Source organism: Sapajus apella, unplaced genomic scaffold (assembly GCF_009761245.1).
Source record: "Sapajus apella isolate SASKATOON/1434 unplaced genomic scaffold, GSC_monkey_1.0 scaffold19, whole genome shotgun sequence".
NCBI lineage: Eukaryota > Metazoa > Chordata > Mammalia > Primates > Cebidae > Sapajus > Sapajus apella.
In genome coordinates, this window is record NW_022436959.1 from 2,071,886 (window position 1) to 2,095,771 (window position 23,886).

A 23,886-nucleotide genomic window follows, 5' to 3' on the forward strand; every position below is an offset into this window, starting at 1 on the left:
CTCCTAATACACTTAAGCCTGCAGTCAACAATCAGAAGACCTAGTAAAGTTATATAGATCCTTTATCAGATTCAGGTGAAACCCTGGGCATGCCATGGATAAAGACTTCTGAAAGTTTTCATTAGGATGGTAGAATAATGAATTTATCTCATACATTTATTATAATACACAGAATTTTGAAATATTTCACAGAAGCAGTAGTACTTCACCAGTTAGGCGGGCAGTCTATATAAATTTTTTATCTTTGCATTCTCCAAATTCAGTAGGTTCTTCTTAACCTCCCTAAAACCAAACATTTTTGGCTAGAGGTGTTAACCCAATCTGTCAACACAAAAACTGAAATAAAAACACCCAAACAACAACAATCTCTGCTATTGACTTATAGTCCCTCTGCTTAGGTCATTAACTTCTCAAAGTAGATAGGGTAAAACATTTCAAAATAATAAACTGGGCTACACTAATTACACTTAAATTATCCATTATGTTAAAATCTGTATCATTTGACCTTGAGAAAATACCTAAGCTGAATGAGTTAGACTGTTCTCAGCCTATAATACCAGAACTTTGGGAGGCTGAGGTGGGTGGATCACCTGAGTTTAGTAGTTCGAGATCAGCATGGGCAACATAATGAAACTCCATCTCTACAAAAAATACAAAAATTAGCCAGGCATGGTGGTGCATGCCTGTAGTTCCAGCTACTTGGGGGCTGAGGCAGGAGGACTGCTTGAGCCCAGGGGATTGAGGCTGCAGTGAGTCATGTTTGTGCCACTGCACTCCACCTGGGCAACAGAGCAAGACCCTGTCTGGGAAAAAAAAAAAAAATGTTCTCAGAAAAGTAAGCATACAAATGAGACACAGAAATGAATAGAGAGATATGGTATCTCTTAAATTAGAAAATCAGCACATATGCATTCTAAATAAGACAAGCATATAAGAGATGTCATTATAGAGGAGGCAAATTCAAGTTGAAAAGTTTCTTTCCATAGTCTACTTTTGTACCTCAATTGTAGAACATTTAAGACCCCACACTCCATTACATCACAACATCATTTATTATGTGAATTTTTTACAATACAAACAAAAAATACAGAAATGCAATATATGAATACAGCTAAATGCAAAATGGTGACTTTTTTCTCTTCAAGAGGCCATGATTCCCATTTCTAGTAAAATAAAGAGACTGCATATAGGTAGAAACAGGTTGGTCATTAGCTTCACAATTTTGCCTAGAAATGATCTATAAATGCATTTTTCCCCCTGCTACTTACCATAAAGTGTAAAAAGGGAGTTAAAGGAAAGTTTCCTTGTTGGTTCCTACCATATGAAAGATGCTATATTCTATTTTAGCAGGGCCAATATATGGAAAATATCTAAATTAAATGTTTATTACAAAAAATGAAGCAGTAATGAGATTCTGGCTAAAGAGGGCACTAAATGAGAATAATATATATTTAAAGAATCCAAAACAAACAAACAAAAAGAGGTTGTTATAAAAAAGCTCTAGGTGCACTGTAAGCATATAGGGTTTTTTTTTTTCCATGTGTATTTTTAAACAATGGAAGTGTCAAAAAATAGGGTCAACTGTGTTAGACTAAATTACATTATTGTATATGCTGCACTGAATGGAACCTTTGTATTATAATTATAGAGAAGCATAGTTTGCATCATATTATGGCAATTCATCCTCAATGAAAACCTTCCAGAGTCCTTTTATTTTGGAATATCCTGTAAACAATCAAACCACCAGAACATGATTGTACAACAGTAAAATGTTCTCTTGCATTAAACTGAAGATATCTGTTTAATAAAAAAAGAAAAAGAAAATGTAGGAAAGGTACTTAGAGCTGTTACTTTCTAAGTACACAACACCCTAGACAATTCAAGGCATCTTAATCTCCATCAAGAACAACAACAAAAAATAATAATTTTTGTCATGCTGTTAAATCCATCATTATGGATAAAACTGGTGCAAATTGGTCAAACGGATCCAACAAACACTGATGTCCAAGCTGGCATACTGGCAACTAATAGGTAACTGGTGGTCAATAGAGAGTTTAAAAGATCTTCCCTTTCTTCTTGTTCTTTTCCAAGGTTCTAAAGGATTAAAGAAAAATAATCAAGATGAGTAACCATTTTATAAACGTCATAGACAACATGATAACAATAGCTAATCCAATTACAACTATGCTGGATTTTCAGATACTACTTTTTCATTTAAAAAGTCATAAAAGTTAGAAGTAAACGACTAAGAAAATGTTAATCTGTAATAGTATTTTCTTAGACAAATATTTGACAAAACTCCAGGATAAGTGGTAAAAAATACAGCAAAACCCCCTTTTAATATACAAGAGCAATTCCTCCCAAATGAAACAGCACAAACTGAAAACTATCAACTGGCATCAAACAGGGTGTTCTTTTCCCCCACTGTTATTTGCATTCTGAAGTGCGATTGTTTTTACAAATCTATTTTCTACTTCTTTGGGGAAAATGTTAATAGTAAGATAGTGTAGTAGAACAAATGTCTAATCTAAAAATGTTTAGTAGTGAAGATAAATTATACTTTATTTATAATTTATAAATAATTATAAATTATTATAGAATCCTTATAGGAATGCCACTTTTCAGTTTTGAATGAAACTCTTAAGGAAAAGAAAACCAAGGTAAAAATATGATTGAATTTTATATAAATTAAAAGAAAGTAACTGATTAGCTGTATTGGAAATTAAATATTTAACATTTTGTCTTAAGAATTTATCCTAAAAACATAATTCAATACAATTAAAACATACCCCTAAATATGTAATAGATTTTGAAGCAATGTTCCCTTTGTGTGCCAAAAATTGAAAACAACCCTTACGTCCAACAATTGGGGGGAGGAGATAAGAAATCCAATTATGGTGAGTTAACTGGGGAGAATGTTATAAAGTTGCTAAATCATAATTACTAAGTCATGGAAAATGTACTGAAAAAATACTGCTATGGTACAGAGACTGTATTCATCCACATAAAAACCATTGTGTTTGGAATGCATGATAATGGGTGATGACTTTTTAAGTGTTATTCTAATGTTTTTTAATTAAGTAGGAAAACGATTCTTTAAAACATTAATATACACATTTCTTAGTAACCTGCTATTAGTTACCTTGAAGAGTTCTGTTGTTCTAAAATACGCTGTTGAGCTTCCCAGTTTGCTTTCTCATCCTCAAACTGACGACGTTTTTCCTCTAATTCTTTGTGCTGTGCTTCCAAATTCTTTTTCATTTGCTCATGGCGCCGCTGGAGCTAAATCATAGCACAATATATAAAACAAAACTATTTAAGAAATCAGAAGCAGAAGTATGTTTCATCCAGACATCCTAATGGTAAGAGTATGAGCACTGAACAGCCCTGTTGTAAATTCAGAGTACTACCTGGAAAGCACTATCAAGGACTCTTCCTACTTTAGGATCTGCCACCCAAAAGGCCTAAGACAATAATCTTGGGAAACGGGGGAAAAAAAAGCAACGAACTTAACAGGGTGTAGTACTTTGTAATGGAAAATTACTATCTTATTTCATTTTTCTTTAATCACAAATATGTTGGAAGCTGGGCAGTGAAGACATCACTGTTCTAATTGTACAGATGAGGAAACAGTGGCAGAGTATAAGTGGCTTGCTCAAGATTGCTACCATAAAGTGGAAGAACCAGGACTTGAATAAGCCTCCTAATTCCAACTTTAGAAAGCTGAGACAAATGAAAAGCAAGCAGGTAGTTTAGGACCCTACAAGCTCAAAGATGCCAGTAAAGTACTCTGAATTCTTGTAAGCTGTGGTTCTCAGACACTGTCTTCATGCAAATCACCTGGGATGTCTGTTAAAAATATTGAATCCTGGACCTCACTCAGATGTACCGAATTAGAATATCTGGGTGTTAGGTCTGGAAATGTGGGTTTTCAACAAATTACAGTGATTCTAATGAGGAGTATTCTAATATTCCGCTGAGTACTGATACTATAAAGAATGCTGAGAGGTGGGAAAGACTCATGCAAAGTAACTGCAGAAACAAAGAGCTTTCAGTCCAAGAGATCATTAAATAATTTCATTTAGGAACAAGTCAATCCATCTCAGAAGAAAAGTCAACAAATTTAAAAAATCAGATTAAATCCTACTATGCCAAATACCCAAGAACTATTCAAAACCTTCAGTTATCCAGGAATTATGTTCTGTTAAGTATTTTACTACATTGATGAGTTAACATCTTGAATGTGGATTATAATATAATTTTGCATACAGTTTTTCTTTTTTGCAAGCCCAAGGTGACTTCAGATTTATTCCTATTCCAATTATTTCATGCAATTCCTACAAAACAAAATCACCTAAGACACATTTAAGCAAACATGAGTTAAATCTGAGATGAAATCTTTCTGATGACAGCAAACAAGTTACTAAGAAAATCTTAGAAAGTAGGAACATAAGAAAATGTCTCTAATTTTTTTTTTTTTTTTTTTAATGCAAAGGAATCACATATACACAATTCAGAATAGTAGTTACCTGTGGGAATGAGAGAGCCCTTGGGACAAGCACACAGGGTCTTCAAATGAGTTGATAACATTCTATTTTTTTAAAGCCAGGTGGTAGGGTTATACAGTGTTCATCATTCTTTAACTTACATTTATGTTACATGTAAGTAATTATCTTTTGTGTTAACTGCATGTAGATAAAGGTATAGGTCACAATCTCATTCTTAAGAAACCCATGGGGTCAGATGCCTTTCAAAGTTCAAAATTTTTTCAGTTATTAAAAAGACAACACTGCTTAGAAAGGAGTATATACTATATTTATAAAATACCTCCTGGGCTATCTGGGGCAACAAGGGAATCAAATACATTACTTTTTATTTTTTTTCAGTAAAATATATAAATATTCACAATATGTAGGATTAAAACTTATTAAGTTCATGTTAGGTTTTGCAGTTTTTAGTTTTTTCCATTCTGAAATTTAAGCACAACTGTGGACCTATCTAGCGCTTAACAGCAAACTTAAAAATTAACTGGGTTCAAATGCTGGCTTACTAATCCTTCTTTTCATTTAAAGGGGAGATGGGCAATAATATCTACCTTACAGGGCTGTGGTGTGCACTAGATGACATAATACGTGAAAGATGCTTGGTGCTATGGTTCATGTACTGTGCTGCTAGGTATTAGTACTGTGCCCCAAACAAATATTTCCAGCACAGTGGATTTAAGGACAAACTGTATTAAACAAAGCTAAAAGGGTTTCTTTACCTATTTATGTATTTACATGTATCATATTTACATTATATTTATCATGTATCATATACATGATGATTTGCAAACTCATTACCACAAGGATGTTGGTAAATACACTCTGAATGTGGTTTCATAAAAGACAAAGAATCTAGAATGGGCATGCCTAATTCTGTAATGGCTTAAGAGTATTGGTAGGAACTTGGCCCAAGCTCTTCACAGGTCCTTTAAATGTTAACATTCCATCCTTCAAAGAGTAGTTCTTCAAAACTATCCTCATTCACAGTAATCATGAATATTCCCAAAGGGTTCCTTGGCTACAGGTTCACAATTACTTGCTTATAATATTTTCTCTTAGCAACAGGTCCTAAAATACATCCGCCTCAAATATAAGTTAAACTTTTAGATTCTCAATGGAATCTGAGTGTGGAAATAATGTAGTAGATTCTTGATTATTCCTGTTTTTCCCCCTCTTTGGATATAGATTTTCCAGATTGTATGTGAATTACTGGAGAGGCAGAGATTCAATGCATATATTTAACAACAGGCTGAACTTAATCTCCAAAATGTCATGTTAAGAACATTAATTATTTATAATAGCAACAGCTGAGACAGTAATTCTTGATTGGGGGGGTGTGTGCATATATGTTTTGGTTTGCTCTATGATAGGAGGGCACTGCTATAATTATTTAGTGGCAGTGCCAGGGATGCTAGTCCTATAGTACTCAGCAGTCTCAAACCAGGAGGAATTATTCCTTACCCCCGCTAAATTAAACTCACAACAAATGTAACAGTGAAAGATTTTAATAAGAAATTACAAGAAAAGCCCAGTAATGTAAGAGAAATTATGTGGTAGAATAAAAACATTTCCTTGAAATTATTTAATACTTTCTTATGCCATGCATTCTGTTAACTCAATGAATTAGAGTACTTTTGTTATGCTTTTAGTCAAAAAGTTTCTGCATTTTATGTAGTACTTAAAAAAGCAATGAAATCAACTGTAAGGATGTAACAGAAGAGATCTGAATCTCTTAATATACTTAGATACAATTATTGTATTAGTGAAGTCACATAAAACACAGGGATCTTACTAAATTTGATCACTGACAATTGTTTTAAAAATATTTTATATGACTGTCAAAATTATATAAATATATATAATTTTGAGACAAGGTCTAGCTCTGTCACTCAGGCTGGGGTGCAGTGATACAATCATGGCCTACTATAGCCTCAATCTCTCAGGCTCAAGTGATCCTCCTGCCTCAAACTCCTAAGCAGCTGGGACCATATGCACATGCCACCGTGCCCAACTATTTTTTTTTTTTTTTTTTTTAAATATTTTGTAGAGATTGGGTCTTGCCATGTTGCCCAGGCTGGTCTCAAACTCCTGGACTCAAGCAATCCTTCTGCTTTGGCCTCCCAAACTGCTAGGATTACAGATGTGAATTACCACACCTGGCCTTCATCTCACATATTTAAAAAGAACTTATTATTTTATGGGTTTTATTTTTTCAGACAAAGTCTCCATCTGTCGCTGAGGCTGGAGTGCAGTGACGTGATCTCAGCTCACTGCAGCCTCTGCCTCCCAGGTTCAAGTGATTCTCCTGCCACAGCCTCCCAAGTAGCTGGGATTACAGGCACCTACCACCACACTCAGCTAATTTTTGTATTTTTAGTAGAGACGGGATTTCACCATATTGGCCAGACTGATCTCAAACTCCTGACCTCAGGTGACACCCACCTCAGCCTCTTAAAGTGTTGGTATTACAGTATAGGCATGAGCCACCACACCCTGCCTATAATTATAACAAATTTATGTTGAGAAAACTTCATACTGAAATTCTGATTTATTTTGGGTTTACCCATAGTTTTTTCTACTATTCTCAAACATCTATCAAACTAACTGCTCTATGGATTCTTATGTTAAGTTTCTCTTTTCCTCCACCTTTTCTTTCTTGCCACCTATTGAAGGAAACGTCTCCAAGGTCTTTTTGATTAATAGAAACTAAATGTATAACTCAACATCTAGAAAGGTTTCAAGACAGTAGATACGTCTGCTGGGATGTTCTGTCATTACCCTGGTCCAGTGCTGTAACACTAGGAATTACCTTGACACTACATTATAAATAAGGCCCAACCTGTTAACAAAAATATCACATTAACTAATTTTCTCTCCTTTAACTGTGTGTAATTTATCCAGGCACGTCTTTAGTTCAAAAAAGGTTATTTCCCTCTTTTTCATTCAATATACAAATAAGTCTGGCCAATTATTATTATCCTAACACTAGTTTTTATGCATATATCCACCCTCGACTCTCATCTTTAGTGTTGTTATGCCACCTGTTTGGAATGGCTTATAATTTTATTTTTTACAACTCAAACTTGTTCATTATAACTTTAATATTCCATTATAAGTATTCTATTATTCTATATAATAGAATAATATTAATATTACATATTAATATTCTATTAATATGTAATACTTTACATATTAAAGTATACATTATTTTATTATAAATACAATGCTTATTTCTCCATTTTGTTACGCTAGGGTATTAATTTTGAAAAAATATGTATAAAAAGGTTATAATATCTATAAATTTTATTGAAAACACTATTTAAAAAGGAACACAATGTCTAATAGATGGAATGTTAGCCTGATTACCTCAGCTTCAGAGTCCTTCAGTTTTTGAACTTTTTCCTTGACCTTCATCTCAAACACCTGCTCCATCTCCATCTCCATCTTCTTCATTTTAGCTACATGCTCCCTTCTTTCTTCTTCCATTTGTGCCAGAGGGCTCCTGTCATGAATATTAAAGGTAATCATTAAATGTGAATAAAAATTATAATACAGAACTATGAAACTGCTGATAAAAACAAATGAGATGCTATATATGTATGTATGCCATTATTAATATATTTATAACCTAGAACATCTTTCCATATTTCATATATAAAACTTGATAGAAAAAATCTAAAAAACAAAGATGTTCTCTAAATCGACTGCATATCAAATCTAAGGATGATGATATAACAAATAAACTGTAGAAGGAAAATGGGAAAAAAATTTCCAAAATACATTCACAGAATAAAACATTAGCAGAAAATCATATAATTTTGTTCTTTAAACAAAATTTTAACATGAAAAACAGAAAATGAGTAATGAAGTTAACATGTAGAGTATTTTTAGTTTTACTAAAATTTCAAGTTTTACAATATCTTTTAAGACAGCTACTGACACCACAAAAATGAACAATATTATAACTTATTTGGTAACTGAACCAATATGCTGGAAACAACTACTGGTCAACACCTAGAGCACTATTTAGGTATACAGAATATTTCTAGACCCCTTACGATAACTTCAATGCTCTTGAAAATTCATTCCACTTAACTCAAATATTTCACAGTCTTAAGTTTTAAAGATGTTCAGTGATTTAAAACATACACACGTACTTTAGAGATAATCAGGGGCACATATTTTGTTAATAATTATTTTTCAATAAAAAAATAGATATAAGCATAGTTAAATACAAAAATTGTTCACTCTGTTGACGTTGAAGTTCATGGACTCAAATCTCTTTGTACAACTGTGTTCAAAATTTTCACACTGAGATATATTTACGGGTGGGCTTTAAGTTAAGGCTAATACACTTACAGAGATATAAAGAATGCCAGAGTACCTGGTGCTTTCAGCCCAGGAGCAGAAAAATAAGTAGCCTCTTTGCTTTGAGAATGTCTGAAAATTATTCAATACCCTGGGACAAATTAAATGAGGCAGGCCCCTCTTTGACTTTGTTAATAAAGTATGCTTATTTTGCTTCCATAAAAACAGGCTTTGACCAAAGCCTGTTTTTTGTGTTTTTTTTTTTTAACTTAGAGATCTATGTGAACACATTTATTTTAATGACAGTATAGAATATCACAATGGATATAAGAAATCATCTAGCCATTCTATATGTCAGATATTTGCTTTTTTATCTTCTTTGTGATTACAAATAATGCTGTCATAAATACCCTTGTAAAAATACATATTTGTACAATGAGGGTTTTTCTGTTAAGAGTCCCAGAAGCTTGGTCAGAGAACTCAAACATTTAAATATTGGTTGGTACTGCCAAAATCATCCCTCCAGTACAATACAAATTTAAACTCCCCCACCTCTGTGTAAGTCTCTGCAGCCCCATAGTTTTGCCCACATTTGATATATATCTTTTTAAATTTTCAAATCTGATAGGTCCAAAATAATGGTTAGCAATCTGTACTTCCCTGATTACTAGATATAGTTGTTCTTTTCATATCTTTATAAACCATTTGCATTTCTTCTATAAATTGCCAATTTCCTGACTGGGTTTATCTTTTTCTCACAGGTTTGTATATTACGGAAAATTCTTTATTTATGGCAAACAGATTGTCCCAGTTGGCCACTTTTTTTTATGGCATGATTTGTCACAGAGATGTTTCACATTTTAATATATTATCTTTCACACTTTTCCATTCTGGCATCTAAATCTTAAAAGTAGCTTAGAAAGGCCTTCCTCATCTGATGGTTATTAAAAATATTGTAGACTCAAATTGATTTGTTTACCCTATGTGCTATTTCTCCTCTTTCCTCCCAGGGCTGATTGATCCAAGCACAGTCATACCTGACTCATATTGGGCCACTCAGATTCTCTCCCAGGATTCTGAAAACTAGGGAGAAGCAGGGGCTTTCCTAGAAGGCCCCCAAAGCCACCAAGGTAAGGTCTGCTCTACCCGAGGCTTGGTACTCCAAGCCTCTTATCTTTTGATTCTGCCAGCTCCTCCAGTGTCTTCCCAAATCAATAGTTCTGTTTGTTTTTTGCTTAATTTAGTTGAGTTGACTTCTCTCGTTTTTAACTAAAGGACCTTAACTGATTTAGCAATTAGTATCAGAGTGGGTTGTAGTGGAGACTGCTGGGGGAAATGCAGGTTATGTTACTGGGTTCAGATGGAAGGATATAAACTGTCAACCAATTTCCACGATGGGAAAGAGCAAGCTGCTCACAGTTCATAGTTGTACAACTACTATTTTAGTTATTGCTTGCAATTACCTGTGATGTGTTAAAGCTGGTGGTAAAGGAGTGAGTGTGTCCCAATTAAAAGGAAAGGAGAAATGTTGAAACCACGGAGTAGGATTACTTCTGACAATATTAGAGAACAAAACAGGAAAAATCTCAGCTCCCATATAAAATGCTGACCTCCAAATGAAAACCAAGACTAAGGGGCCTTTACATTACTATGTATATATTTTGATAAATGTTAAAATTTCCAAATATTGCTAATTGCTGAATTTTAATGCCAACAGAATTCACATCTTTTCTGGGTTGCTCATGAGAAAGATAAGGCTTTAACTGAGACAACAGAAATGATGATAAAAGAGAGGACTTGAAGAAAGCTAATTTCCAAAAATCTCTATTATGCTCTCTACTGCATCTTGCTTTCATGATGGTAACTGCCCCACAACCCAGTCTGCATTACTCACAGAATACAACCATAACATGTTCTGAGGGTAAAATACATAAATAATGTAGAAAAGTAAAATGTTGGCCAGGCACGGTAGCTTGTGCCTGTAATCCCAGCACTCTGGGAGACCAAAGTGGGAGGATTGCTTGAGATCAGGAGTTCAAGATCTGCCTGGACAACACAGCAATACCCCCATCTCTACGGGGCGGGGGCAGGGAGAGTAAAGTATGTTTTAAATGGGTAAATTTTATTGTTATACACTAATCTTAAAATAAGAATTAACTCATGGCTTAAAACAAAAAAGACTTTGGATTTCAACCAAAACTATAAGGCTAGTCATTTTAACCCTGATTTGACACACACTCATTATGGTGACTGTTCTCCTTATTAGGCAAAATACTTGACCATCATAGTAATTTTCTTTTCTATCAAGGAAGAAGGCAAGAGAACTAGATAGAAAATGTTAAAAACAAAACAAAAAGGACAGAAAACTGGCTACCAGTTGTTTTTTTTGTTTTGTTTTGTTTTTTTGAGATGGAGTCTTGCTCTTGTTGCCCAGGCTGGAGTCAAATGGCACAATCTCGGCTCACTGCAACCTCCATCTCCCTGATTCAAGTGATTCTCCTGCCTCAGCCTCCCAAGTAGCTGGGATAACAGGCGCCCACCACCATGCCTGGCTAATTTTTGTATTTTTAGTAGAGTCGGGGTTTCACCACGTTGGCGAGGCTGGTCTCAAACTCCTGACCACATGATCTGCCTGCCTCGGCCTCCCAAAGTGCTGGGATTACAGGCGTGAGCCATTGCGCCTGACCTAGTTTTTCTTAACAAAAAGGAAGAACAAAGATGTGATGTAATGCTATGATTAAGATGATCTATTTTCGCAATTCTGTAAATTCAAATAAAATGTTATTTAACTCAAGGATATTTCTTCACTAAAAGAAAACTTACTTCTACATTTAAACCTGCCATATATTTTTCCAATTAACCAATGAATCAAAAGTTCTGAAAATGAAACTAAGCAGACATATTAATTTACAACACAAACCTGCATTTTAAAAGTAGAGTCAGCTAAAATACATTTTCAAGTGTAAATACCATTTTTTCGTTAAAAGTTGATGCAATCCTTCTTAATAATATATTCTTCATATTAATGGCAGGTGTTTTTAATATAGATGCCTCTGATCTCTTGAACACACACAGTGTCAGTGACTGCCCCAAAATGACATACCAAATGTGTGTCTGTGTTTGTGTTTGCCAGCATTCTTTCAGTGAAAGGGTCCAAAGCTTTTGTTAGATTTCAAAGGGTTTATAATTCCCACTGTCCCCTAACACCCAAAAATCTTTTTTAGGCTCTAGAAATCATCTAAAAATGATTTTTTTAATTGCTAACTTAAGTAACTGAATATGTGTATTTAAGCAACTTAAGATTATCCAACAATATAATTGTGAATGTAAATATAGTAAATTAGAATTCAGACAGAATTAAATATCTATTCCTACTTATATAACTCACCTACAAAATGTTTATTTTACTTTTTGCTTGGGAAGGAGCAGGTAATTTTGCCACCTAAATTATTATTTAAATAACTCTAGAGGGAAAATAAGAGACTGCAGAGAAACATGTAATGACGTTTCAAAATCTTCTTTTAGGAAGGGCACGGTTTCTCACGCCTATAATCCCAGCATTTTGGAAGACCAAGGCAGGCAGATCACAAGGTCAGGATTTCGAGACCAGTCTGGCCAACATGTGAAACCCCATCTCGCCAGGCGTGGTGGCAGAGGCCTGTAATCCCAGCTACATGGGAGGCTGAGGCAGGAGAACTGCTTGAACCCAGGAGGCAAAGGTTGCAGTGAGCCAAGATCACACTACTGCACTCCTGCCTGACGACTGGGTGAGACTCTGTCTCAAAAAAAAAGTTTAGCTTATATTCTAAAACCAAAGTGAGATTAGCACTTTGTGAAGCATACACTGCCAAAGATCACAACTAGACATTTTCAATAGGTTCACCTTCCATTCCAAAATTCTTGCAACTCTCAACCCCACTCCACTACTACTGTCAAAGGATACACTGCTATGGAGAGTGGCATGAGAGCAATACACAAAAAGAACATTAAAAGAAGCCTAAACTCACACCTGATTACTTCACTTAAATATTAGTCTTTCTTTTCAGTTATTCATGGATATGTGCTATAAGGAAAAACACCTTACATCAGCTAAAGCACCTATGCTGTTAATAATGATTTTTAAAGAAAAATTTAACAAAAATTTTTTTTTGAAATTGCTAAATTTTCAAGACAATGTAATACAACCAATAGCTAAAACTTCTAAGTGATTTCTTTCACATTCAGTATGTGTTATTCAATGAAGTAGTAACAAACTAATTTATCAAATCATATCAAGTATCTATTCCAATTACAGCCATTCTCCAGTTGGCTTAATCTTCTAAAATATTTATTTTCCTACTTATTAACATAAAATAAAATATTGTGCTAGCTCCTGGGGCAATTTGCTTTTTAGCAATGCAAACGTTTCTTTTTTTATTTGCATAGGCAAAGAATGGTTACGATTCCTCTCTTTAAGAGATATATTTCCAGTAGATTTCTACTTTTTATGTTTTCACCTGGGATATAGTTTAACTCACTATCCCCACAGAATTTTGTATACGCAGAAAAAAATTTAATGCTACTGTAAAGTTTACTATTTTTCTCTGAATTACCTTGCCTACATCCAACAGCACTACTTTAAAAAGCCTTATATTTGAGATATGAGAATAAACAATTCCTTATGTCTATGACATAACAAATGTTTAAAAGAAAATATTGAATAAGTACATATATTTAAAAATATATATACTGGTAGTATTTAACATACAAAATTATCAGTAGCTTTGTGTATATGTTTCTTTTAATGAGTTTAAAGTGAATTAGGATTTTATGAACAATATTCACTATGATGGATCCTTACGTTTTTGTGCCAAAGTTGCTCAATAAACAATTTTGCTAAAAAAAGATAAAAAGCCTTCCTTTTGTTCACAGATTGAAGCTTACTCAAACAGAATCTTGTATTTTAAATACTTAAGAAGGGACATTTTTCTATTCCATTATAAGGAATGTTAAGCACTACAGAAAACAGTATAGCTACTTTGAGAACTTGTCTTTCCCACTTATATCGTTGATCCTTCAGGATTATCATCTAATGGTAGATAACACCTAGCTGCAAATGCACATCATTTAAAATGGTTTTGTAATACAGCTATGCACTACGTAATGACCTTTCAGTCAACAAAGGACTGCATATATGATGGTGGCCCATAGGAACTGAAAAATTCCTATTGCCCAATGGCATCTTGATGATCTTGACCCTGAGTAGGCCTAGGCTAATGTGTAAGTTTCTCTCTTCGTTCTCACACACACCAAAAATGTTTTACGTGAAAAAAAGAATTTTTACAATATAAAAATCTTGTAAAGATTATAAAGATAATATTTTGTATATCTGTACAATGTGTTTGTATTTTAAGTGTTACTACAAAAAAATCAGAGTTTCTTTTAAAATTTAGATAAAATAAGCTACAACAAGATTATTGAAGACAAATAAAAAAATAGTTTAGTACAGCCTAAGTGTATAGTGTTCATAAAGTCCACAGTAGTGTATAGTAATGTCCCAGGTCTTCATATTCACTCACCACTCACTCACTGACTCATCCAGAGCAACTTCCAGTCCTGCAAGCTCCATTAACCAAGCGCCTTATACAGGTATACCATTTTTAATCTTTTATACTGTACTTTTACTGTACCTTTTCTATGGTTTAGACACACAAATACCATTATAACTGTCTATAACAGTACAGTAGAGTAACATGCTATATAGGTTTGTGGCCTACACGCAAATAGCTATACCACATAACCTAGATGTGTAGAAGGCTCTACACATTTCTCAGACTGTATCCCCATTGTTAAGTATGACGTAATTATGGTTTTCAATAATGACAAAGTTTTAAAAAGCAGGACACAGACATGGTTACCAGGTTCCTCACACATCTCTTTTTTTGATCCCAACATGAAACCACAACTTGAGATAAGTTCAACAGGGCACAGCTACACACTTGGTGGTCACTTACAACACCACTCTAACACCAAAAGAAGAAACCCAAACTCCAGCTAATTTACTCCCTGGAAAAGGAATACAGAAGGTAACCAAGAACAAATTCATCTAAATATTCCTTTTGTTAAAGGCTGTCCTTTGTTTCCACATAATCTGTAAGTGAAAACTCTATCAAAATGTTTCATTCGAAAAAGCTTCTACTATTAACAAACCTTAACAATATAAATTTATACTGTTGTGGATACAGAACATTATCCAAATTTTCTACTGAGTAGCTAGTAGAAATTTAATGAAAATGAAACAATATGATTGTTGACTATAGAAATAATACCTTTTTTGGAGAAAAAAATATACTTACTTAGTCAGCTGCCCCTTATTCTTGTTGTTATCAACTCCATTATAAGTCACAGCTGCCAGTTTTCTGCTTCTGTAGTTCTCATAGTGAACATTATTAGTAACATCTTTCAAGTCCTGCATGTGTGTTCTGTCATAAATAAACAGCAAGAGTTTGCTTCTGTTAATAGCTAGGGATAAAAAAGCTAAAAAGCTTTAATATAAATTCAAAATTTTACCATAACAAAAATTTCAGATTTAAAATGAACACCTTAAGGAAGGTGGCATTCACCTGTTTTCATTTACACTCAAAGTAGACCAATAAAAAATGAGCTAACTTGACACCAAATTTAGATTCCAAATTAGATTTTAAGGCCCATAAATCCCTCCAAGCAGTTTCTGAAGGATGATCTTTCTATGAAAGAGTATTCATCTTTACAGTATCTATTTAAATATCAGACAGAAGAGTGTTGATTAGCTACTACTGAAGCTCATAAAGTCTAATAGAAACTGCCTTTCTTTTAGCAATATTTCTAAGGTAATATATGAGTCTTTAGTAATACATAATAATACATTTTGGATTACACATCGAATTGTTTTCAGGCTAGGGAATTTTAGAGTAAATTTGTTTATTCAAACTGTCTAGTGAACGTGGTATTTTGGTTAAACCAATTTTTGCTTACAGCATTTCTGTCATATATAAAATCAATATATGAGATGAATCTACAATACATGAGATGATGTCATCATTATCTGATAATTCAAGACATTAAAGATACCCTTAGCTGCTGTATGGATATTATTTACCAATGTAGTGTTCTTGGATATACATGGTATGGCAATACTCTATTTGTTAGTCCTCCTCATCACCCATTCTGTATCAAACTTCCTATATCTGCCATCATTCATCTTCACCACTTTACTAAAACTCCCTTCTGGGAGACAAAAGGGTGTACTGTTGGCAGGGCGCAGTGGCTCACGCCTGTAACCCCAGCACTTTGGGAGGCTGGGGTGGATGGATTACCGGAGCTCAGGATTTCGAGACCAGCCTGGCCAACATGGTGGCACCCCAATCTCTACAAAAATTAGCCGGATGTGGTGGCAGATGCCTGTAATCCCAGCTACTTGGGAGGCTGAGGCAGGAGAATTGCTTAAATCTAAGACATGGAGGTTGCAGTGAGCCAAGATCATGCACTGCACTCCATCATAGATGACGAGAGCGAGACTCCAGCTCAAAAAAAAAAAAAAAAAAAAAGTGTACTGTTGTACTTTTTATCATTCCTTATACCCAGAAAACTTTTACTGTTACTTCACAGTCCAGCTTCTTGAAACTCTCCCTTTGTGAATAAAATGTGATATTCAATCACTCTGATTCATTTTGTACTAACATTTCCATGCAATTCTCTGCTAGTTCACTCTCCTTAGTCCTAAGTCCGGGTTTTCCAAAAATCTCATCTCCCAGACTCTGTCCCTTGATAAATCCATGTTCTCTTATAGCGATAACAGTTACTTCTAAAGCTCTACCACTCCGCTTCAGGCAAGTTAGGCAGCTCCCTACTCCTGGCATATCTGGTGGTTGAGACTGAACAGTTCATGCTAATTTGTCAATCTCTCATCAAAGAGTTCAACTGCTTTGGAAACCTTTTTCCCAGCCTTGACATCAAAGCATTCCAACCATGACCATTTTCTCCTTGGTTGTCATTCATTTTTGTTATATGTCACAGGTGACATCATACCTCTTCAACTATAAGCTCCCCTTTAGAAGGAACATGCCATTACCTTTTGTGTCCCAATGCAGATAGCAGATAACATGAACTTTAACAGAATTAGTAACTCAAGATTGAAGTTGAGATATAATAAACACTTTTTGGAATAAATTATTGATACCAGTTTCTCTAAGTAGAGAATAATAAGAACAAACACTTATGCCAATATAAAACAACGTTTATGTAATTTTTTTTTTTTTTTGGATACAGGGTCTCGCTCTGTCAGCCAGGCTAGATGGAGTATGGTGGTATGATCTCAGCTCACTACAACCTCTGCCTTTCAGGCTCAAACCATCCTCCCACCTCAGCCTCCTGAGTAACTTGGACTACAGGCAGGCATGCACCACCATGCCCAACTATTTTTTCTATTTTTAGTAGAGAAAAGGTTTCGCCACGTTGCCCAGGCCAGTCTTGAACTCCTGAGCTCAAGCAATCCTCCCATCTTGGCCTCCCAAAGTGCTGGGATTACAGGTGTGAGCCACTGCACCCAGTCTAATTTTAATTACATTACATTCATCCCTGCATCACTGAAAAATCATTAAAGGTCCTAAGGAAAAATACTTACATGAAATGCTTGCATGAATATGTACAATAAAAGTAAGGTGAATTTACTAATTGTTAAGCTATTTTTGTGTGATCTAACATTTTAGATAATGACTGATTTTCCCTTTCACTAAAATCACTAAAGTCTTCTATATGACTACATAATTCTGATTTTTTCAGGTTATAAAAGTATTTCCATTGAATTAAATATGCTTTATCCTTTTATGATTCAACCCACTCCTCCATTCTCAAAATAATCTGGTAATTAGCAATACAGCTTTCCTCAGTTTCAGGAATTTGTCTCTTCCATTTCCCATTGCTGATAACGTAACTCTGTTCTCCTTTTGTTTTCTTTCCCTAGTTGAATTCTCAAACACCCATCCCCACACCTGAAAATATCTGTATAGTTTTCCTCCTTTCCATTGACTTCCTTGGTTTGCCTTGCAGTAAGTCAGTTCTCTTAATTAGCAAACACTTCTTTGAACTTGCTTCTTTCTTAGAAGCAATCACTGTTCCTAACTTTGACCTGCAAGATTTCAATTACTTGGGATTTACAGACATCTGCAATACTGGTAATGTATTTCCTTCAAGTATGTATTAAATATCCACTAGGTGCCTTTGTCTTAAAGACATGAGCTAAATTAAATATACATCTTTTTAATAATATATAACTTTAGAATTTTTAGGCATAACAGTCTTACTGCTCTGATGTATTAAATCTTCCTGCAGGCATGGTCAATTTGCTCTGTAATGCTTACACTAGGGAGGCCCCTCACTAGCTGCCAAGCTGTGAACCTTCAAATATTCAAAGTAGCCTCTTGGCCATGGACACAGTGGCTTATGCCTGTAATCCCAACACTGTGGGAGGCTGAGGCAGGTGGCTCACTTGAGAGGTCAGTAGTTTGAGACCAGGCTGGCCAACATGGGGAAACCCTGTCTCTACTAAAAATACAATTAGCCAGGTGTTGCGGCACACACTTGTAATCCTAGCTACTCTGGAGGCTGAGGCAGGGGAATTGCTTGAACCTGGGAGGCGGAAGTTGCAGTGAGCCAAAGATTGCGCCACTGCACTCCATCCTGGGCAAGAGTGAGACTCCATCTCAACAAAGTAGCTTCTGGCTCAGTAATTAGCTTTCCCCTCTACAGTGTTTCAGGTATGCAGGCAATTATTGATTGTATACTTTTAAAATACAAAAGAAAAAGTTATTGAATGCCACAGTGTCAAGCACTGGACAAGTACCATAGAAGATTTAAAAACAAGAGGAATGCAATGGTAATTAATATTTATTAAACATTCTCTACCTATATACTATCTTGGCAGATTACATTATTTTTCTTTTGAAGTCACACCTTAGGAATGGAAGACGAAGGAAACAGTTCATAATAGAGCCTGAAGTGTTGTATTCTCAAAACCCAGAGGATGACCTTCTCGTGCATTTGCTCTTCTCCCACTAAGTGAGGCCTGGCAACCCCAACTGCTGAATTAACCCTATCATGTAGTTCCTACCAAAAACACCTGCTCCTTTGAAAAAAAAAATCAATTACCTGCCAATTTCTTTAATTTCAAAATTCACTCTCATCTATATATTTCTTGAGGTAGCAGTTTGACTCTTTTAAATTCTCCCCCTCACTTCTCACTTGTGAGAATGACATTCTTGTTATTTCATGATTTCCAATTATTATGCATATTTATGTTACTACCTTTCTTTACACAGCTAAAGAGATTCTTATGTTTTGGGAAAATGCATATAGGTATGAAAATGAATAGCTATCAACTTAAGACAGACATCTAAAACTGGAGGTTACAGAGGATGTGGTAAAGGCATAGAGAAGCAAGAGACAGAAGTGGGAAAAACGGAGTAAGGCAGAGAGGAAAGAACGTGTCTCAACGTGAAAACACTGAGGATCATTTTGATGCCCTTTCTTTTCCTTACCTACTGTCTCTAGTCCTATTACACTTTTTTTCTTCATGATTTCCTCTCTGCTGCTGCTTTTCTAATTCAAGTCCTGGTCCTCTAATCAGGATGGCCTCAGTGTCCTGCTCCCACAGGCTTTCCTTCTCTTTCAGCAGGTGTGCAAGACACAATTTAGGAATTTTTTTCTCACCTGGTAGGAAAATTAGTTTTGTTCGCTATGTTTCATTACATAAAAAATGCCCTACTCACCAGCTACCAGGCTGTGCACCTTTTAACATTCAAATTCTACCTTTTGACTCAAAACTAGCCTTCCCTTATATAGTTTTCATAAGTTTTTCACATTAAGAACAAGAGCCTCTTCTATTTCACTTTCCATAGTTATTTCAGTATTAAACCTCAACACAAAGTATAATGATAATGTGATGAATTTTCCTGTGTATCCCTAGACACACAAATTATTTTGTCACTTTTGCTCACGGCTTCAAAACCTTGGAGAAAGAATCTAAGTTGTCTACATGTAGTGCTTACTTCATTACTAGACTGAAGATATAAATTTAAATTAGCTACATTTATAGAAGACAAAAAGTAAATCTGTCCAGCTCTAACTTATTTAGGGAAATAAAATCTTATGCTATTTCTATCATTGCTTGCACTTACCTTATCAACATATTTCTTAAAATTGTAAAATCACAATGTTCACCATTTTCAACTGCAAGAAAAAAATAGACCACATATATTATATTTCACTAAACCTAGTCTTTTCAAAAAATATTTCACAGGAACTTAGGGGGTAAAACAATGAGGGGAAATGCAAAACAGCTTAGATCAATTTTTTTGAGATTTAACACTAACATACTACTCAATGTAAGGGCATGACAGAGAAGTGTACTATATTATTGCCTTATTGTACTTTAATCCTCAGAAATCGATGCGTAAACCTAACAAAATGAGTTCTCCAGAAAAAAATTTTGAAATTTTGAAAGGGGAAATCATGTATTGTCTCATTACTGGTGTAGAAAATATATTTATTCTATAATACATTTAAAAAATTCAGTGGTGTGAGTGAAGGGAGAATCACTTTAGAAAAAATCTTAAGGTAACCAAAATGAAAAAGGGAGCCAAGAACTTTAAGGTTCTTTATTTTTATGTAAAAGAATGTATCACAAATAGGAATATTACTTGGGAGTAGAGGGGTAAACTACAAAACATTGACGTAAATCAATTTCTCCAGTGCATATTTTTAAGAGGTAAGTAAGTTCTAAAGCCTCAGCTCAGCAACTGAAAGTTGTCTGGGCATGATAGAGCTGGGATCAAGTTACAGCGGTCACTGGTGGGAAAACTGCCAGTAAGAACAGTAATTTGAAACAGTATCCTAAAAATTAAAGAATTGTTCAAAATAAATCAGGGGCAGTGGTGTGTGCCTACAGTGATGTGATGTGGGAGGAGCATGATATGGGAGGATCACTCGAGCTCAGGAGTTTGAGGCCGGCTTGGGCAACATAGCAAGACCTTGTCTTTTTTTTAAAGAAAAAAAAAGTTCAAAATAATAGCAACAAACAGATAAAACAATCATGTCTTAATTTTGGTTTTGGCTTACTATAATACAGAAGATTAAATATCAGATTAAATCAATACAATAAACCTACTGCCAAGAGGATTTCTGAGGTATGGTGTTATAACTAAGATTTTATTGGAATTTAAAACTCCTTACTTAACCCTTAATAATTTCAGATAGCAGGTTTAAAAACAAAACAAAAAACTCCTTACAAAACTAGTAAAGAGTCTCTTTTACTAATGAAATTTTTTAACTCTAAATTTACAGTGTCAAAAAGGGCAACTTTTGCATTGAGGAAAGCAGACTGTGAATGTTTTAACTAGGTGTATGAATTTTTCAATTATTCTTGAAGGTCCATGACCCATCTAACATTCCGATAAAAATGACTGGCCTTTTCTCCAAAATGTTTGATTCCAGAAGGTTCATTAGATCTCCTGGGAGCAAACTTTGGACCCCACTAAAGAAATCCTGAATTTTAAGTTATGTTTTCTTTTTTTTGAGATGGAGTTTTGCTCTGTTGCCCAGGCTAGAGTGCAGTGGTGCGATCTTGGCTCACTGCAACCTCCCCCTTCTGGGTTTAATTAATTCTACTGCCTCAGCCTCCCAAGTAGCTGGGATTACAGGTGCCCACCACCACCCCTGGCTAATTTTTGTATTTTTAGTAGAGATGGAGTTTCACCACCTTGGCCAGGCTGGTCTTGAACTCCTGACCTCGTGGTCTACCCACCTCAGCCTCCCAAAGTGCTAGGATTACGGGTGTGAGCATTACTTTAGAAAGGAGAATGCCTGGCCAAGTATGTTTTCAATAAGGAAACAGAAATAGACTTAATGATGAGGCGGGGATGTCAGCCAGGGTGGGGCAAGTTGAGTATCTCTTATTTGAAATGCTTGGGACCAGAATTGTTTTGGAATTTTGGAATATCTGTGTTATACTTACCGGTTGAACATACTTAATCTGAAAATCCAAAATTCAAAATGCTCCACTGAGCACTTCCTTTAAGCGGCATATCAGTGCTCAAAACCTTTTAGATTTTGGAGCAATTCACATTCTGGATTTTCCCTTTAAGAATGTTCAACCTGTATTACAACTTTAGGACTTAACACATACTTGCTTAATAGGATACAGGTTCAAAACATATGAATGTACTTAAGAGGAAAATGAGACTCCAAGAACCTGAAATCGGTACTTTCCTTGAAAATCTAGAATATATTAATGCAGTATGCATATTGTACTACTTACTATAAATAAAAATTTTTAATCACAGTTTTTAAATATTACTGAAAGTCATTCACTGAAGAAAACCTTACCTTCAGCAACACCCCAAGGATACTGCCTTCCTCTGACCCTTTTGCCATTAACTTCAATGATAGTATTACTACCTACCACAGCAAGAGGTAAACGGTCCTATAAAACAAAGTATTCTTGTTCAAATACAGCTCTGTAGTCCTCACAAATTCAAGAATAAAAAAAAGTCACATTACTCAACAGATTAGCAAAAAAAAAAAAAAAAAATTACTTTGATGGTTTCTGCATTAATTTTTACAGACCATTTAACAAATATTTAGTAAATTGCCATCACATGGTATTACCACCAAGGTAAACAATAAATAAAATTAAATTTTCTCTTTACAGTTAAGAATATTCAAGCATACACTGGTCAAATTACTTACTAAATATCACTACAGAAAGTTTTCCCATACTTGGGAGAAAAAAGGTAAAAAAATATATTGGCATTTGGGGAAAAAAGGAGGCTAGTGACTAGCCTGCCTACCTGATCACTAACCAACTAAAACAGTACCTAAAGCACAGAATAGTATATTTGCTAAGCTCTAACTTTGGAACTTTAAATCCAAGTGACTGGATTTGCATTCATCCACATATAAGGTTTCGCAATTTTGTGACTCGTGGAAATATCTAAGTAGGTATTTTATAAAACTGCAGAAATTCTTCATTGGCAAGGTATAAGTATTTCATTATTCCAAGATACCTGCCTACATATGCCATTATTCAGTATACCATTTTTAGATGCAAAGTACTTAGAAAACCATGATACATTAAAATACAGGAAATTATGCTGATGTGAATTTTTAGTTGGTTATTTTTAACTGAAACATAACTGTATATATCTGTGGGGTACAGTATGATATTCTGATACCTATATATAAATATGTAATGATCAAATTAGAGTAATTAGCATATTTACCAACCCAAACTTATTTTTCTGTATTGGGAATGTTCATTATCCTCTCTTCTGGCTATTTGAAAATATAGACTAAATTACTGTAACTACAGCCACCCTACAATGCTACAGAATGCTAGAACTTATTCCTCTTATCTAGCTGTAATTTTGGTTGGTTTTTATAAAGACAAAATAAATACATCTTTGGTGATTAAAACTTAACAATCAATTCTCTCCTTTCTCATCACTTGTTTTTTAAGAGGGAAAAAAATTACTTAATATGAAAGCCAGTTAACTAAAAACAATTTGAAATAAGGATTGTGTTGCCTTGGTAGTTTATACAATTCCTTATTATATATAGTTGCTAGTCTTCAAAGTTAACTATAAAGCTGATTCAACATTAAATCTCCCTAGGCATTTTGTAAGCCAACTACTTAAAACACTGATAGTTTTGATCTTTCCTGTGGATGTCATAGTATGTTTTTAAGGCCCCAAATTACTTTAGTGTATTTATAGGGATGAACCTACCTTTATCTTTTTAACAAGTTTATTTTCTTCTTCATCATCTGTTTCTGGAAATTCATATATTTTAATTTTATGTTCTTGGATTTCTTTCATTATCTAAAATAGAAGAATTAGTCAGCAAAAGAGCACCATACATAATTAGTACATTAGTCTTATGTTTATGACATGCTTCTTAGATTCCTATATGGGTCCCTGGTTCCAGATCCTTTACTGATTTTTTTTTTTTTTTTTTTTTTTTT

General features: G+C 34.6%; 1 protein-coding gene across 9 annotated transcripts in view; it reads right to left on the bottom strand.

Annotated features, from left to right (window-relative positions):
* Positions 1 to 1,033: 1,033 nt before the first annotated feature.
* Positions 1,034 to 23,886, bottom strand: part of SEPTIN7 (septin 7) — a 101,597-nt gene continuing 78,744 nt past the window's right edge. For all 9 annotated transcript variants that reach the window (XM_032286799.1, XM_032286800.1, XM_032286802.1 and 6 more), the window contains 7 exons: positions 23,651 to 23,743; positions 22,251 to 22,347; positions 20,045 to 20,096; positions 15,188 to 15,313; positions 7,911 to 8,046; positions 3,143 to 3,282; positions 1,034 to 2,094 (listed from right to left, as the gene is read on the bottom strand). In XM_032286799.1, coding sequence (XP_032142690.1) covers positions 2,055 to 2,094; positions 3,143 to 3,282; positions 7,911 to 8,046; positions 15,188 to 15,313; positions 20,045 to 20,096; positions 22,251 to 22,347; positions 23,651 to 23,743 — 684 coding nt within the window. In that variant the 3' untranslated portion in view covers positions 1,034 to 2,054. The remainder of the gene's footprint in view (positions 2,095 to 3,142; positions 3,283 to 7,910; positions 8,047 to 15,187; positions 15,314 to 20,044; positions 20,097 to 22,250; positions 22,348 to 23,650; positions 23,744 to 23,886) is intronic.